This window comes from Pinus tabuliformis, chromosome 2_1, assembly GCF_031772625.1.
Source record: "Pinus tabuliformis cultivar Carrire ecotype Pingquan chromosome 2_1, CPIR1, whole genome shotgun sequence".
NCBI classification, from domain to species: Eukaryota; Viridiplantae; Streptophyta; class Pinopsida; order Pinales; family Pinaceae; genus Pinus; species Pinus tabuliformis.
Genome location: NC_142299.1, coordinates 347,260,530 through 347,277,442, shown reverse-complemented (window position 1 = coordinate 347,277,442; position 16,913 = coordinate 347,260,530). Strand labels below are relative to the sequence as shown.

The 16,913-nt window shown below is 42.3% G+C and overlaps 1 protein-coding gene across 1 annotated transcript; it reads right to left on the bottom strand.

The window, feature by feature from the left end:
• Positions 1–10,320: 10,320 nt before the first annotated feature.
• Positions 10,321–11,220, bottom strand: LOC149200280 (uncharacterized). The gene has a single exon (XM_089400896.1). It carries the CDS (start codon positions 11,218–11,220, stop codon positions 10,321–10,323), a length of 900 nt encoding a protein of 299 aa, XP_089257022.1.
• Positions 11,221–16,913: the final 5,693 nt, after the last annotated feature.

Genomic DNA, 16,913 nt, shown 5'->3' with positions numbered 1-16,913 from the left:
TGATACATTCGAAAATTCTTCAAAAATAAAAATTCAATGACTAAGATTTAAAGATGATAAAGTATTTTTCGACGACTGAAATTATTTTGACGAGGATCAAACAAACTAACCGGTATTTTTCCACTTGGAGGATTTATCTATAAATTAGAGAGTCATTTGAGTCTCTAGACATCTGATTTTTGGCTAAGAAATTGCTGCTGAAGCATTGATGTAACACTATTGTCTCGCTGGGAACTTTTATTTCTATCATAATAAAGAATTTGGGGAGCAATTCAATGTGTTCCATGTTCGTTGATTTGTGGTATGTACTAACTATGGGCTTTCCTATTGTAAGGGCCCTAAATTCAAAATACCAGAATATGTAATTTAAATACGGAATTTAAAACAATTTATCTAATGAATACCAACCTGTCTGCTTTGCTGCAATTCTTGTTCCGGCTACATTACCAAAACGACCAAAACCTCCCTGCTGAACTGGGTACAACCTAGGTACTCAGTCTCAGAATGCTTTCCAATCAAAGCAATTTAATCCCCTGTGCCCAAAAACTCTAGCACAATCAAGACTCAAGACTCCTTCCTGTTTGTACCTCTGTGTTAAAAATTGTTCTCCTTTTTCCCCTTCCTCCTTTTAGTTCCTCGTCCACCGCCTTCCTCCCATCTCCGTGTCATTGTTTTGTTACGTGTAACTTTTATAAAATCAAATCTCATTTGATTTTGTTGATTTTATTTGGATATGGAAATTTGATTTGATTAAAGTTTATTATTATTTTAATAAATTAATTTGGTTTATTTAATTTATAATTTTAATTAATTTATATTATTATTTTATTAATTTTAATTTTAAATTTAATTCGTAAATTAAAATTAACATTTTCTTTTAGTTTAAGGATTTATCATATATATATATATATATATATATATGTATGTATGTATTTAAGGTGGTATACATATTACCTACCTAATTTGATATATATGATATTCTGGTGAGGTATTAATTCATTACCTTAAATTATATCTCCTCCTGTAGTAACCAACCTATATATAGTGCGATACATGCGGGTCCATGCATACATAGGTATCGTATGGAGGTCTCATATGTATGCTAATATTCGTATTTTATATATAGTTGTAGGTGGGTCATTACACCTATGTTGTGCTGGTAAATGATAAGATCTATTTTTTCATTAGATGGAGATAAAGTCATTCTATTGATAGTTTTGAGCTAGTCTTAGATGATTTGATTTGCCATATGATTGGACCACCCTCCCCAATGAATTCATTCTGTAGTAAAATGAATGATCTTCATGCAAAATCAGAATTGTTGTATACCTCTTTTTTCACCCCATTCTGCTTACTCCAGTAAGCCAATAGCTTACTCAAGTATGGAAGTGATAACCTTGTCTTATCTGGTCGGACTCTCAAGAATATCTCAAAGGGAGGACCGGCAGGGTGCTAACGGATTTTCTTGAGATAAATACATAGTGTGTGTAGGTACTTCAGTTCTTGGTCTCCAAGTTCACAAACTGTGCGCAAGAACCAACTTTGCTTGGATCCCAAATATTTATGTGGTGGATTTAATCTTCGCTAAGGCTATAGTGTGCATTGGGTTTCTAAAGTATATTTTCGCCATTTATCAAAGAAAATTTCATAATTTTTTTCTCAAAAAATTATTTAAAACTCCTATATATTTGTAAAATAATTTTGTAAATAATTTTGGCTAATTGGGGTTTTGGGTATTATATATCAATTTTTTGCAGGTGAAATCAAGAGAAGACGCTGGAATAGAGCTAGATCTAGGCCCTTGAGGGTAAGATCTAGTCTCTCATTTTTCTTTTTTTGCAGGGCTGGCCATTGGAAAATTTGCTGCAAGATTTAGATCTGGAAGATAATTTTTTTTTTAAATTTTAAATTTTTATTTTTTTAAATTTTATTTTTTTTATTTTTTACTTTTTGAAGCAAGGGTTTCATTCTTTTAGGCCTCCTGGGCCCGGATCCAGGCTTCCAACCCTCCAAGGGCCAATGTCTTCCTTCTCTTGCCCTGCATCAACCATTTAGGCCTCTGCATCATCCATTTTGCCCTTTTCGGGCATGGCCGTAAGCCCTACGGCTCTCGGCCTCCCCTTTAGGCCTTGCCGCAGGCCCTAGAGGCACTTCCCTTGCCCTCGACCCTCTCCTAGCCCACCTCTCCTCTTCAGCCCTCATTCTTCTCCCTTTCCCCTCTTCTCCCTTAGCCACAACCCTCTAAGGGCTTGCGACAGGCTTTCTAGGCCACTAGGCCTTAGGGCCCTCCCTAAGCGCTCAACCTACTTCTTACCCTAGGCCGTGGCCTGTGTGGGGCCCACGACAACCCTTTAGGGCTTTTTCCCTTAGCCGTTAGATCTTCCAAGGCCTCTTCTCTCCAGCGCTAACCTTCCTTGGAAATTTTTAGCCCAATGCTAGCCCTACTTGGCTTAGCATTGGTCCTGTGGCCTTAGTTTTCCCTAAATCCATCTTTGATTTTTCTGCACTGAATTCTTGGTGGTTTTGCAGGTTTTGGGCTTCAAAAAGTTTATTTTTCAAGTCGCAACTTCATCCCAAAGTTTCAACAAATGTGGACTATTACCCACCATTTTGTGGGTAATATCCCTAGGAGAAATTTTTTCTCCAAGATGGTCCTCAACCAGCAGCCAACAACCCCTTGCAGCGACTAGCTAGCTCATTATGCCAGTTGCTCTGCCACCTGAGCCAACCATGTGGTCCCTCTCCCATCTGCCATGATCATATGTTTGAAGGCGGGCCTCCCAAATCTAAAGGTATGCCTTGTCATTTGGAAATTGAGTGTTGTAGTTTGCTTATCATGAACACTTTTGGGCATGGATTAATGGGGTGATTTGGCAGAAAGAATGGGCTAGGTCTGTGCTTTTGTCCCCTAGACCCCTTTTAAGAATTAACCTTGGATTCTAGTCTTGTGGGATCTCTTTTACTAGCCATCACCTTGGTTCCTATAGGTCCTATGAGCTCTTTTCATCATATAGGAACCCATGATTGTCCCAACCCCTAGTGGTTGATGAACCGCCCCACCTTAAAAGGGGAAATTCACTGCTATATCTTATACATCATGCTCTAACCCCTTGAGCCCCGTGTAGTTAATCAAAGAAAATCACAAAAAGGCAAAAGGCATAAAAAAATGGTGGAAAAGTCAAGGCCAGAACACCTTGTGTACCATGATTGCTCCCTCCTACATATTAGAAACCCAAGTGTGGGCTTCCCTCTTGTTAGCTACCCTTGTACCCCAACATGTGACCCAGGGATGCCCCTTCTCTTTCCCTACTTCATTAACCTATCTGCCACATGCCACCACCTTTTGACGGATGTACCTTGAGTATATTATCCTCTTTAGAAGTAGAAACCACCTAATAGGATGCTTGGTTAACCCCATTTGGAGTTTAGGAGACATTGGCACATCCCGAAGCCAGACATTATGAACTCCACATCTGTGGTCCATGATTAGGTAATCTCATTTACTTGATTTCTCTAATGACGTGTTGTACTGGAAGGCTAGGGGACGCATTGGATCTTATGCAAGATTGCAGATGGTTTCCATTTAAGCTTTGGTCTCCCTATACGGGGTCCTAATCCTCGAGAGGGCTACATTGGCACATGTAGGGTGAGCGTTGAAAGCCATGGACCTCCACAACAGCAGATTGCACTCCATGGATCCCCACAACCATTCAGAGATTGATCGTGGTTCACTTATTGGACGAGGAGGATGTAGGTTTTAACCTCGTAAAGAAATTACCTGCATACCAATTCTAAGAACATAAAATAAACAATGCGAGAGCATAACACATAAAACACATATACACAAAGATTTTCCCCTGGATCCCAAAATTGGGACTACCAGCTTGATTTTTCATTATATTCCTTTCAATGTTACAATACACATGGAAGATGATCCAGGACTTCCACGAAGATGTGGCATCACCTACACCATCATCCTAGCTATTGTAGGTGATCTACAACATTTTCGATTTGTTTGGAGACCCATGAGGACACTTCATCACTTTGGATTGGATCTCTTCTCTCTCTTGAGAATTTCACACTTTTTCTTAGTGGATGAATTGGAGCTTTATGGATGAGTTTTGATGTGTGGATATTGGTCTATCTTCTCTTGGAGCTTCTTTATTGTCAATTGTGAATGGTTTGATATACTTTATTACATGTAAGTACGCACATTTTGATGTTATTCTTGTTTACTTTTGTCATATATGCTGGATTGGGATTTTCACTATTCTAGGGCTAATTTACCACTTAATAGTTTAGAATTTGTTTCTATTAAAGCATTCCTCCAACGTATGGGCCATGTAATGTGAGCAAAATCTCCTAGGGGTAAAATTTGACCTTGACAAGCCATTCCTCTTGCATATCGAAGTATGAAAGCTGCAAGGTTAGCCATCAAAAAAATTTGATCTCCTAGGGTCTCCTGCGCTAGCATTTCCTCTAGCTCTTCCAAATTTGAAGCCATTTCGATAGTGGAGTTGGAAGAAAAGTCAAGCCCTAGCTATGGGATCAAAACTTGCCTTGCCATTGCTAAGGTTAGTGACTCACAGGGTCAAAACAACATGATTGAGTGAAAATACTTTCTTTGATCCTTCCCCACCTTGTTTAGGGTAAGAATATCATTGATTGTTTCATATCTCCCTCATACCCTAGACCGGGTCCACTTGGCCCTGTATGGTCCCGCTCCTTCAAAGGACCATTCTTCAAGAACCATCCAGGATACCAATTCTAACAAGGATTTTAGTAAACTCCTTCACACGTCTTGTCCCATAAACCTGACCCTCAAATCCTCTCTTCTTTTCTCTAGATTACCTAGTACCTTGCTTACAAAGCAAGCGATCTTTATCCTTCAAATTTTGGGAAAGGGTTATTCGGGTCACTCATATCCATTGACTTATCCGATTCCATAGTTTTTAAAACCGTTTTCAAAAACCGGTTACCGGTCAAACCGGCCGGTTAGCAAGGCTGCCGGTCCGAACCGGCCAAAAAACCCGGTTTGACTTGGCATTTCACCTTTTTTTGGCCCTAACCGGTGAAAACCGGCCGGTTTAGGACAAAACCGGCCGGTTTGTATCAAACCGGCCGGTTTTGTCCTAAACCGGCCGGTTTTAGGCATGCCCACCGTAAAGTTTAAAAATCATATTTTTAACTGTGTTTCAGGGGTTTTGGGGGGAAACTAAGGGTGTTTCAACCCCAACAATGTTAGCAATTCATGGTAATGTTAAATTCTTAAAGTAAAAGTGACATTTCCTTTAATTTTCATTTTCATCCTTTTACTTAAATTTTTAACATTACCATGAAATGACTCAGGATGTTTGAGAGTGGTTTCGACCTCATTGGATTTCATATGGAGAAACTAGAATTTTAGATTTCACTCAAAATTCAGCAGACTTAATGGTTTTCAGGATTTCATGGTTTGGGGCTAAACAATAAATGCAATCGGAGCTCCAAATGATGAGCAAAAGTCCTGATCTAGATGCCATTGTGTTGGACAATATTGATCCAACATCAGAATGGGTGGAGGAGACTGAAGAACCTGTGTTTGAGGCTGATTTTGATATCGACATGGCTTTAGCGGGAGATGATGCAGATTATGTGGTGGCATCAGAACTAGGATCAATAGCGGCATCAATGAAAGGCAAAGAACCAATGGAAGGCACTAGTCATGCAGGTCGACCAACTCGTGCATCCATTAGGTCCACTTCTATTGTCATTGGTGGCATTGATATTGAGGTTGTAGATCAGGCTGAGGCATCCTCAGACTCTGAACCAGATGATGTCTATGTAGCTCCTGATGATGATCCTGTGTCTAGTAGTGGTGATGAACTTGATGATTGATCATGTGTACACTGTAGATTTGTAGTAGGTCAATGGCCTCATATCTTGCCGCATTGTTTTTGGACTTTATAGGCCATTTAGAGCCTCATTTCTTATGTATTTTGCTATTTTGTCGATGATATGTATTGTACTCGGAGCCATTTTGATATATTCACCTTTACATGGTATGTAAATGAGCAAACTTTGCATATTTTGTCTCTATTGGCTTGGAATCATGGTTTTACATCTTAAAAATAGTTTTGTTTCATTAAAAATTAATTATTTAATGTATTTTTTTAAAACCGGTTCGTTTAGACCAAACCAGTCCCGGTTAGACCGGTTCCGGTCGGTAAACCGGTTCATTAGGTGGACCGGTCCGGTCACCGGTTCCGGTTTTAAAAACATTGCTTATCCTTCATTAGTGACTCCACACATACTGGGTCTCCTCCCATCAGTGAAAGTCCATAAATACAAGGGAGCCTTAGCTGAGGCGACAGTGGGTTAAGACTCTGTTTGTTGCCCTTAGCCTAGCATTTTCCCTTTAGGGATTCCCCTTAGGTCCCCTGCTAGTTTGAGCGGTAACATTTTGGTGCCATCGCCAGGGACATGAGACGTGTGTTTTGTTCCTCGTACGACATATCAACTTATCATTATTGGTGACTCCACTGGAAGAACGAAGCCCTAGTTCTTCATTGGATTTAAAGTTAATGCTTGTAGGGTGAAGCAAGCATCTATCAAGGCACTTTAATTCACCCTGGCGACTACATTATAATCTTAACATGCAAAATCATAGAAAATGGAGATTTCTCTTGGTCCTATACTTGAAAATCTCAATAACCAATAGATTCAAGAGCTACAAAAGAAAGTAGTGTAATATGCATAATCTTTTCAAAATATGTTGGAGAGCACAGATATGGAATTCATGCTCAGGTTTTATAGGTCGGATGAAGTACAACTTGACATAGTAAGGTGTGCTTATGAAGAAGATCCTAGTCATTTCCTTGTCCTTGCTCACATAACTTGTGCTGTGAACATTCTGGATAACCTCATCAATAACAAGGTGAAAGAAAATACCTCCTTTGAGGATGACAAAGAATTGGATCCCATGAGCCTCCAAGTCACGCAAGAAAGAATGGATGAATATACTAGGTCATGCAGGGAGGTAGTAAGGGAATATAATTCTAATGAAGTTTTCTCCTGCTTATATGATGAAGTGAAGCTTCATAAGATGAAATGTTAATATAAAGAGAACCCTAGTAATGCTCTCCTCTTAGAAGCATACTACTAGAATCATGTAACAAATACCTTAGCCATTGTTCTTCAAGAGAAGAGAGAAGAAGAGAGGTCCCGCTGGTCAACCAACCAAGATGAAGATGACCTTGAGGACCTCGGTGATGAGCAGGAAGATGAGTCCTCATTGGGGCTGTAGGATAGGCAAGATGATTTTGAGAGCACATGTGTTGAGGATAATGAAGTTATGGAAAGTAAGGTCGAGACTGACCTTACCTTTCTCAAGGATATCACTTTTGATGACTCTCCTTTTGAAAAACTTGAAGAAGGTGACCCCGTGAGCTCCTTGGAGAATGACATTGGAGATTATTTCCGCATTGAAAAGGAGAAATGGGAGATTTGTGGGCCCTAATTTGATTGTGCTCCAATTTATGATACTGACAAGGAAGATGAGATTGAGATTGGTTTTTCCTTTATCCCGGACATTACTTGTAATGACATATCCATCGATGCCCTTGGGAAGGAGAATTATTTTCCCTTGCATGAAGAAGGACAGTTGGAAGCGATTGATTCTCCTTTTAACAAAAGCCCAATCTTTGATGCTTATAATGAGGAAAGAAATGAGGCTCCCACCTGCCCACCTTATGACTATGAATTCAAATCACTTGAGCCTTTAGATTGTGGGGAAGGAAATCCCGTTGAATATGATACTTCGCCCTCCCCTTTGCCTTTCCCTCTTGTTCACCACCTTGAGTCTTCCTCAAGTAATTCCCTCATCTCTTTTGATATGACCTCGAGTGACCATGCCCCTTTTCCCCTTTCTGAATATGGTGTCAAGAAAGAACCCTTCATTGAATATACTTTATCCCCTTTGACCCATCCTCAGGATTATGATCACTCCACGACCTCCCATCTCCAATGTGACCATCACATTGAGCGACCTATTTGTTGCACTTCTTCTTTCTCTCACCCTTCGTTCCCCTCTCATCACAGCCGTCGGACATCCTCAAAGCATGATATTACAAACAATGATTGTGATGAGGAGTTCTTGGGAGTGATCATTCATTCCCCCATTGTGTACCTAGAAGGAAGGCCTGGGACCTCTAGATTTACCAGTATTCTTTCTCCTAGGACTTCCCTTTACCTCGGATGGAGATCATGTTTTCCCGCCTCCCATCTGCTTCATCCACCGTGTGACTATGTCCACATTTGATTTGGGGGTTGCTACATGAGTAGTCATATTGGTAGGCATATGTATATTGATGTGATCATATGTTGGTTGCACTGACTTTATGATTACACTTAATATTAGCCTTAACATATGCATGTTACGGTAGGATGCATTGCATGTTCATTTTCTCATTATAAATAACATCATATGATTTTTCTCATGGTAGATAGATGCATATTTGCATATTTTATTTTCTGTTGATTTTATGGCCTAACATATAGCATGTGCGATCATGAGACACCGCGAAAGCATGCTGCCCCGTGTTTTTCCATCTATTATATGTGCAGGTGATAGGTCTACGGTAACCAAGAGATTGTTGGAGTTCTCGTGACCTCCCGTTCGAGTAGCTTCACTCACTTCTTCGAGGGATTACGTCCCAGTTGGAGCTAGACGTTACCCACCATTTTGTGGGTAATTGTTAGTTTTTGTAGCATTGGATGTGTTCTAGCCATGAAATTTTGTGGAGAGGCTAGAATACATGAGATCTCCAAAACCTAGAAATCGTTTCTAGAAATTCCACCTATAAATGACTTAATTAGATTATTAGTCGTTTTTAAAATATTTCCTAAGTCTAAACTTAGGGAATATGACTAATTAATCATAATTAATTAAGTTAAGGTGTGAATGTTCTAGAAACTCACATAGATCAACAGGGAAATAATCTGGGCCATCGATTATGTTTTAATCTTGGCCGTTGGTGCTCCAACAGAAGATTATAAGAAGAAGTCGATGGTTAGATGGAAGATACACCAGTGCAATTACTTTTTTTTTTCTCCGTAAAACTGATCTATTTATATTACAAAAAAGTCAAAAATGTTACAAAAATTACAGCTAGGCCAAAGCCCTGTTTCTTCAACGAAGATCATATACATTACTTCCATGCTGAGAGGAGCGACACATAACAAACTGAGACCGACACGTAACATGCTGTGACCGACACGAAGAGTTCCAGAGATGACACGGTGGATGATGGACAACATGGTGAACATGATGGACGACGCGTGGACTGAAACTATGGCGATATGGACAGAGATTACCGTCCTGAGCTAGATGACAGAAATGCAAAGAACTGAAAATGAAAAGGTCAGAGGAATTCATCCCTTGCTTCCCAGACTTGGCGAGTGCAGCGCTAATCTTCATCCGTGGAATGCGGCTCATCAGAAGCAGGTCCCTTGAGATTTTCCGCAGCTCCCTTGCCCTTGTCTGAGCTTCGTTGCACAGGCTCCCTACCCGGACTCGAGCTTCTGCGAACAGGTTCGCTGGGGCCAGCTTCATCCTTCTGGACCGGGCGCGTGAAATCCACAGTGGGAGTCTCCATTTCGACCCGCGGAACTGTCACCGTGTCCATGCGCCCCCGAACACTGCTGCAATGCTCCACAGTAACAGACACTATGAGAGTATTGTTAGCAAAGGCACAGGGAATTCTGTAGCGAATGGCCGGATGTTCCGCATGGCCACACTCCGGCATACCCCAACAATTGCCTCTGGCATTACGGCCTGGAGACCTGTTTTGCTCAGAGGTGATTTCAAGTGAAGACGGAGGAGAGATTTCAGGCCTCTGGGAGCCTGAGCGCCCTCGAGACATGCCTCTGCGACTGCACATCCTAAGTCGCTCCCTCAGCATATGGCTATGGCCTGCCTCTCCAGCAATACCTCCAGAATCCCAAGCAATTACCCACTCCTCTGGATTGTCAGAATCCCAAGCAATTACCCACTCGACTGGTTTGTGATTCATCTGAGCGGTAAGGATGGCCTCCTTATTAACCGCCTTGCTCCTCGTATGTTGCAGCGCATTGAATGGCGCCTGCAACTCCCTGTACATTCCTCCAACGCTCCTCTGCTCCAGACGAGACAGCCAAACGACATTCCCATCCCCCCGAGACATTGCGAATATACCAATTGCATCGCCTTCCGGCGAATTTAAGGTTCGAGCAGTTTGGCATGGCGTGGCTTGTCCGGGCTGCCAGAGGCCCATGTGACAAGCCACATGCCTCTTAACTGCCTCAACACGCGGCATAGGCGGTGATGTCACCCGCATCCGGGAGAAGGAGATCTTTCTGCACCAGAGAGATGCAATCTTTCTTAAGTTGATCATCTTCAATCAAGTCCAGTGCTCCTGAGAAATACAGGGTCGACTGAGTCGCTCCTTGATTGGCCAGCCGATCTGCTACCTGGTTCGCTGATCTCCTGACATGCTTGAAGGTTATGTTGCGGGGAGTGAGAAGCAGTTCCTCCAGGGATTCCAAACGGCTTAGCAACCTCCAACTTTTTGCTATTTTGTCTGCTTTCGCACCTGCTTGTATCCTTTTGGCTGCCTCTATAAGAATGAGCGAGTCCCCTTCAACTTCAAGGGGAGAGAGGTTATGTTCCTCAGCCAAACATAGTCCTTTCCAGAGAGCTTCCATCTCAGCCACATTATTGGTGTTTTTGCCTAGAGAGCCATAGAATAAGAATTGCACAGCTCCTGAGTGATTTCTTATAACTCCTCCGTAACCTGCAGCTCCGGGATTGCCTTTGGCTGCCCCATCAAAGTTGATCTTGTAGGAATTTGAGGCAGGAGGGGACCAGGAAGATGGAGAGTCCGAGATAGAGTTGGGAGCCGATTTGGCTTTGACCAAGGGCTTGAGATCTAGATCCCAAGCTTTCAGTATTCGACATTCTAGAGGAAGATTAGGCCAGTCTGTATCATCCCAGATTCGAATGGCCAAGGTTTCTTGAATATTTTGCTTGAACATAAGCCAAAGATCATCCATGGATCGATAAGTGTTGTTGAAGATACGGTGGTTGCGCTCTTTCCACAGAGTCCAATACATGAAGCCAGGAATGATATCCCATAGGGCGTTTAGAATTTGACACTTGAATGGATTTTTAACACAGTTTCTTATGTTTTCCGTAATGTCCATATGTCTAGGTATTGCTTTCATATTACAATATTCAACTTTCTCCCAGATTTTTTTTGCTAGTGGGCAATCTTCCATTAGATGACTTATTGTTTCATTATTGACATTGCAGTTTGGGCAGCGGGAGGGCCCAATGAATCCTCTTTTTAGAAGATTGTCCCAAGTAAGGATGCGCCTTTTGCTTAAAAGCCAGATGAAGGTGGAGATCTTGGGCCAGAGTCCTTTGTGCCAGACTTGTTTCCAAATTTGGTCTCTTTCCTCTTGAAGATTAGAATAACGCAGATGGTAAGCTTCTTTGGTAGTGAAGGTACCTCTGGTTGTATATCCCCAACGTAATTTATCCTGCTGGTTAGAGAGACGAATTCTCCTGTCTTTGAGTTCCTATTCTATTTCTATGTATGTTTCTCCCTTCCAATCGGTTTGCCATTGTTGCGCTGGTTTCCATGTGTGAAGATCGTGATATGAGGAGGCCAGCCAGAACTGATTCACCTGGGTGTGACCTGTTTGCTTCATGTGTGCCTGCCAAAGTGGTTTGTGAAACAAGTTTGCAAGTTTTGGGAGCTGTTGCCAAGAGTCCTCCCAAAATCTAGCATCAGTTCCTGAGTGTATCTCCCAAAAGCTGTGTTCTTGTATGAAACGGCTTTGCTTTTTTGCATTATTCCAGATGAGTGAACCTTGCACCATTGGGTTGATTCTTATGAGATCACTCCAGCTGCTGCCTCTGGCATATTTTGCTTGCCATAGTTGAGCCCATGGGGAGTTTGGTTTGGAAACCCAGTTCCACCATACTTTGGCATTCATTGTATTATTGCTATGTAGCGGATCACGAAGTCCTAGCCCTCCTTCTGCCTTGGTTTTGCATATCTCTGTCCATTTGACAAGTGCCCATTTTCTGTTTAAAGCAGTTGAACCCCAGAGGAAGTTCCGTTGCAGAGTTCGGATGGCCTTTAATATCCCTTTTGGAGCTGCCAGAATGGAAAAGAGATAGAGCGGCATTGCTTGTAGAACAGATTTTATGAGGACAAGCCTACCAGCTAGATTAAGAGCCCTGTAGGTCCATGAGGAAAGCTTTGATTCAAGTTTGTCCAGAAGTGCTCTCCAGGACACTTGTTTGATCGTGGAATCGGATAAAGGGGCTCCTAGATATTTAGCGGGTAGATGAGAAATAGTGAATCCCAGAGATCTAGCTATGGACCGTTGCGTGGAGGGGGGGGTATTGAAGAAAAAGAGCTGCGATTTGGAGGCGTTAATAGAGGTACCAGAAGCTTCCGCAAAGATGTTTAGAAGGGATTTGAAAGTGGCTGCTTCTTTAACAGAGGGATGCCCGAAGAGCAGAGTGTCATCAACAAATTGTTGATGTGTCTGAGGAGGGCGGCCGTGGAGGGATAGACCTTTGAGCGCCTGGGTGGAAACAGCAGATTTGAGAAGCCTACTTAGACCTTCGGCCATCAGGACAAAGAGAAAAGGCGAGAGAGGATCCCCTTGCCTTATGCCCCGAGAGGAATAGAAGGGAGGAGAGGGAGATCCATTCAATAAGACTGAAAAATTTGGAGAAGAAATAAGGCTCATGATCCATCTGGTCCAAGTTGCATTAAAACCAAAAGCTAAGAGCATTTTATTTATATAATCCCAGCTCAGTTTGTCGAAGGCCTTTGAGAGATCAAGCTTGAGAAGCATACCTGGTTTTTTTAGGATCTTTAGAGAATGTATGACTTCATTTGAGAGTATTATACCATCTGTGATTTGTCTTCCTTCGACATATCCTGTTTGCTCTGGGGAGATTAGCATAGGTAGAAGAGGCTTAAGACGATTTGCAATGACCTTTGAAATGAGTTTGTAGATTACATTGCATAACGCTATTGGTCTGAAGTTCTCAGGTTTGTTGGAGGCTGCTTCTTTGGGCACCAGGGCTATAAAAGTGGAGTTGAGGGCAGGGAGGACCCAGTGCATACAACGGGATTCATCCACTAGATTCCATACTTCAACTTTGATGAGCTCCCAGAATTCATGAAAGAAGTTGGCTGTAAATCCGTCTGGCCCCGGTGCTTTGCCATCTTTGAGTTGAGCCATGGCTTCTTCAACTTCCTTCAGAGAGACAGGTTGGAGAAGCTGCTTGTTGTGTTCCTCATTGATAATTTTGGGGATGTGTTGAGTTATGGAGCTAATTGCTTCATCCCGATTGACTTCAGGTTCTTTTAAAATTTCTTTGAAGTAGCCGGTGAATTCTTTTTCCATTTCTTCATGAACTTCAATTCTCTCACCCTGTTGGTTATTGACGAAGGTTATTTTGTTGAACATTCGCCTTTGTATTGTTGTTCTGTGAAAGAACTTAGTGTTTTTTTCCCCTTCTTTCAGCCAGCTTATTCGAGATTTTTGTTTCCAGAATACTTCCTCTTGTTGTTGGCGCTCTTCTATCTGTCTCCATAGGCTCTGCTCTTGTTGAGTCTGTTCTTCAGTGCGTCCTGCCAAAATGAATTTTTGTTGAAGTTCTTTCATTTGCTGTTCTAACTTCTGTTTGCTTTCCTGTATGTTGCCAAAGTGAGTGCGATTCCACCTTTTTAATATCTGTTTCAGATGTTTTAACTTTTCTTGGAACTGATACATCTTGGCTCCCACAGGTGGAATGTATGCTGTCCAAGCTTGGGTTACTACATCCTTTAAATTGCTATGTTGCAGCCAGAAGGCTTCAAAGCGAAAGGGTCGGTTGCAGCCATGACCTGGTCTTGACCAATGAAGCATTATAGGCCAGTGATCCGAGCCACATTGTGGAATAATTGAAGTACTGAAATCTCCTCCTAGATGGATCGCATTGTCAGAGATAAGAAAACGATCCAGTTTTGAGGCTATATGGTGGACTCCTTTTCGCTTGTTGGACCAGGTAAAAATACCATTGGATGTAGGTATGTCCATGAGTCGATTATTCTGAATGAATTGCTTGAAGCCCGAACTATCGCTGTCGAGACGGACTCTGCCACCTTGTTTTTCCTCCATTGCCTTTATGATATTGAAATCTCCTCCTCCGATCCACAAAGGGAAGCGTCTGTTTGAGTTGAGGAAGGAGATCGTATCCAAGAGATCCAATTTTTGCTGAATGGATTGAGGGAAATATACATTGGTGAGATGCCCATGGATGTTGGTGCCTATAAGATGGAAAGTGGCTTGAATGAGATGGAGAGTGGCATGAAAGTTGTCCAACGTTACTATCTGTGGGTTCCATAGAATAGCCAAGCCGCCTGACGCCCCAGAAGCATCGACCGCAATTGACCTGCTGCCTGCCCACAATTTGTTGCCGAGTTTTTCTATCATTGAACTGCTACTTTTAGTTTCTTGGAGGAAAACTACTGCTGGTTGTTCTTGCATAATCAATTTTTTTATCATTCTGTGTTTTGAGGGACTGTTGAGTCCTCTAACATTCCAGGATGTGAGCTTCATGGAGATTTCGTTGAGGGTTTGAAGAACTGTGTCAGCTTGGGGAATAGCCCAGAATCCATTAGTATTTCCCCAACTTCTATTGTTCTTTGAAGGTCTGATTTCCGGCCTCTTTTCTTTGAGTCTTTTATGATTTTTTTTCCATCCCAATGGCTGCCACCTTGAATACCCAGACTCTTGTGGTGATGTACTCGTGACAGGACTCCTTCAATTTTATCAATTTGCCAGGGGGGAATTGATTCATATTCTTTTTGTTTGCATGCATTTTCCAATTTAGAGATATCCAGCTTGGAAATATCAAACTCTTTTAAATTTACATCTTCTCTGTTTTCCTCCATAATGACCGAGATGCTTTGCTCCATTTCCTCGACATTGTCATGAAGACTTAAGGCGAGAGCGGCGTCGAGATCCATATCTGAAGCAATTTGATTTTCATTCAATTTGGATTTCCCCTTAGAGGGGATAGGGGTTTCGAGACCAGAGACCAATTTGGTTAGCACCAAAGGGGAAGCTTCAGCGAGTTGGGAGAAGGAGGGAGCCGAGGTGGTCGGGGAGGTGGGGTGGATGGAGGGGACATCGTTGGGATTTTGATGAGTCAGGTTTTCAGTTTGGGATGAAATTGGTGAATCCTGAGAGGCTAGAACAGAGAATCGGTTCTGGATGTTCATCTTGGGTCCTAGATCAGGAATGGTTTGATTTTTCTTGGCATGCCTGCGTCTAGAGGGGACTTTGATGTAACCATCTTGATCCTTATTTGTCTCATGTAAAGGGATAGACGGCTGAACATTTAAGGGACAGTCACGGAAGAGATGACCGTGCTCATGACATTTTCTACAGCGGAAAGGGATGTGTTCATAATCTAAAGACTGATTCCATTCATAATCATCATGAAATAGACTTACCGTGTCTGCAAGCGTTTTGGTAAGGTGCATCTTGACGCAAATCCTGGCATAGGAGGTGTATTTGCGAGATTTTGTTTCGGATGCAACTTTGATGAATGTCCCCAGCTTGTTGCCGATATCAGCCAGAGTCTCTTCTTTCCAATACTCCACAGGAAGTGAGTACATTCTGATCCAAACAGGGGCCCAGCTAAAGTCTTCTTTATCTGGGTTGAATCTTGGCTTCCATTCAGTTAGATACAGCCCGGAGGAGTTGAAGAAGTACGGGCCGCCTTCAAATACTTTTGTTTTGTCTTCGAGACAGTTGAAGATAGCTGTGAAGAAACCCTTTGGGCCAAGCTGCAAAGTCACTTGTCCTTTGGGTTTCCATTTGGAAGCTATCCAGCCTTGTAAGGCTTTCTCTGTGGGCCAGAATCCCAGAAATTTTCCAATGAGAGCGTAGTCCTGCATGTATTGTATTTCGCTGTTGATACGGTGGCTGGGAAGTTCCACTTTGATTGATTCAGCCGCTTTGGGTATGCAAGTTCTGGAGGTCGCTTTGACCTTGGAGGATTGCGCATTGGTATCTTTGTCCTTGTTTTCTGTGTCTTTCGTAGTCTGGTCTGCATGCTGCTGTTCTATCTGCGTCCTTTGCTGTAAGTCCTCTGTGTCTGAGCCTGTGCCTGCCGTGGTCTAGAGTACAGGCTTTTGCTTATTGTCAGTCGTATGAGTATCCTGAGGAGGGGAAGCAGAGCTTTCCCCTCCTACGTCTGGTGCCATGTGCGGCCTTCTATGGAAATACCTGCAGAAATAATGGCAGGTCAAAAATGGCGGCTAGGTTAAAAGTTGTTCTTCTAGCGATTCGCATCAGAGCGCTACATAACTCAGCACAGGCACCGATTCCTCAATTCCACCAGTGCAATTACTTAATTGCATAGGGAAATCGATTTTCTCAGTGACTGAAGCTCAGTAGAGGAGATAGAGCCAGAGGGTGAGTTGTAGGAGAGAGAGAGATAGGGTATCACCAGTGGTCTGGGAAGTGCAGGACAAATTTAGAAAGAGACAACGTGAGGAGAGACGCAGTTCACTAGAGCACTACATTGTCACTGCGCATAGGGTGACGCAGAGACACCAATGTATGGGCAGAAGGTCCATCTCGAGGTCAGAGAGTCACTGTGGAGAGTGAGAAATTTGTCACTAAATTTCGCTCAGTATTTTTTCTTTGTTTTGCTGTTCAAATTCTTGCACTTGAATTACTGCTAAAGAATTGATAAAGAAATCCTCATTTGCTGCATCGATTTTCCCACATTGGGTTATTTTGGGGACAACTGTCCAAAAATAACTGTGAACATTTTTATGTGTGCTATAATTTCTCTAATTTTCCGGTAT

Bases quoted from the DNA above. Each gene is read 5' to 3' on its own strand.
- LOC149200280 (XM_089400896.1), bottom strand. From the start codon at position 11,220: ATGGACATTACGGAAAACATAAGAAACTGTGTTAAAAATCCATTCAAG.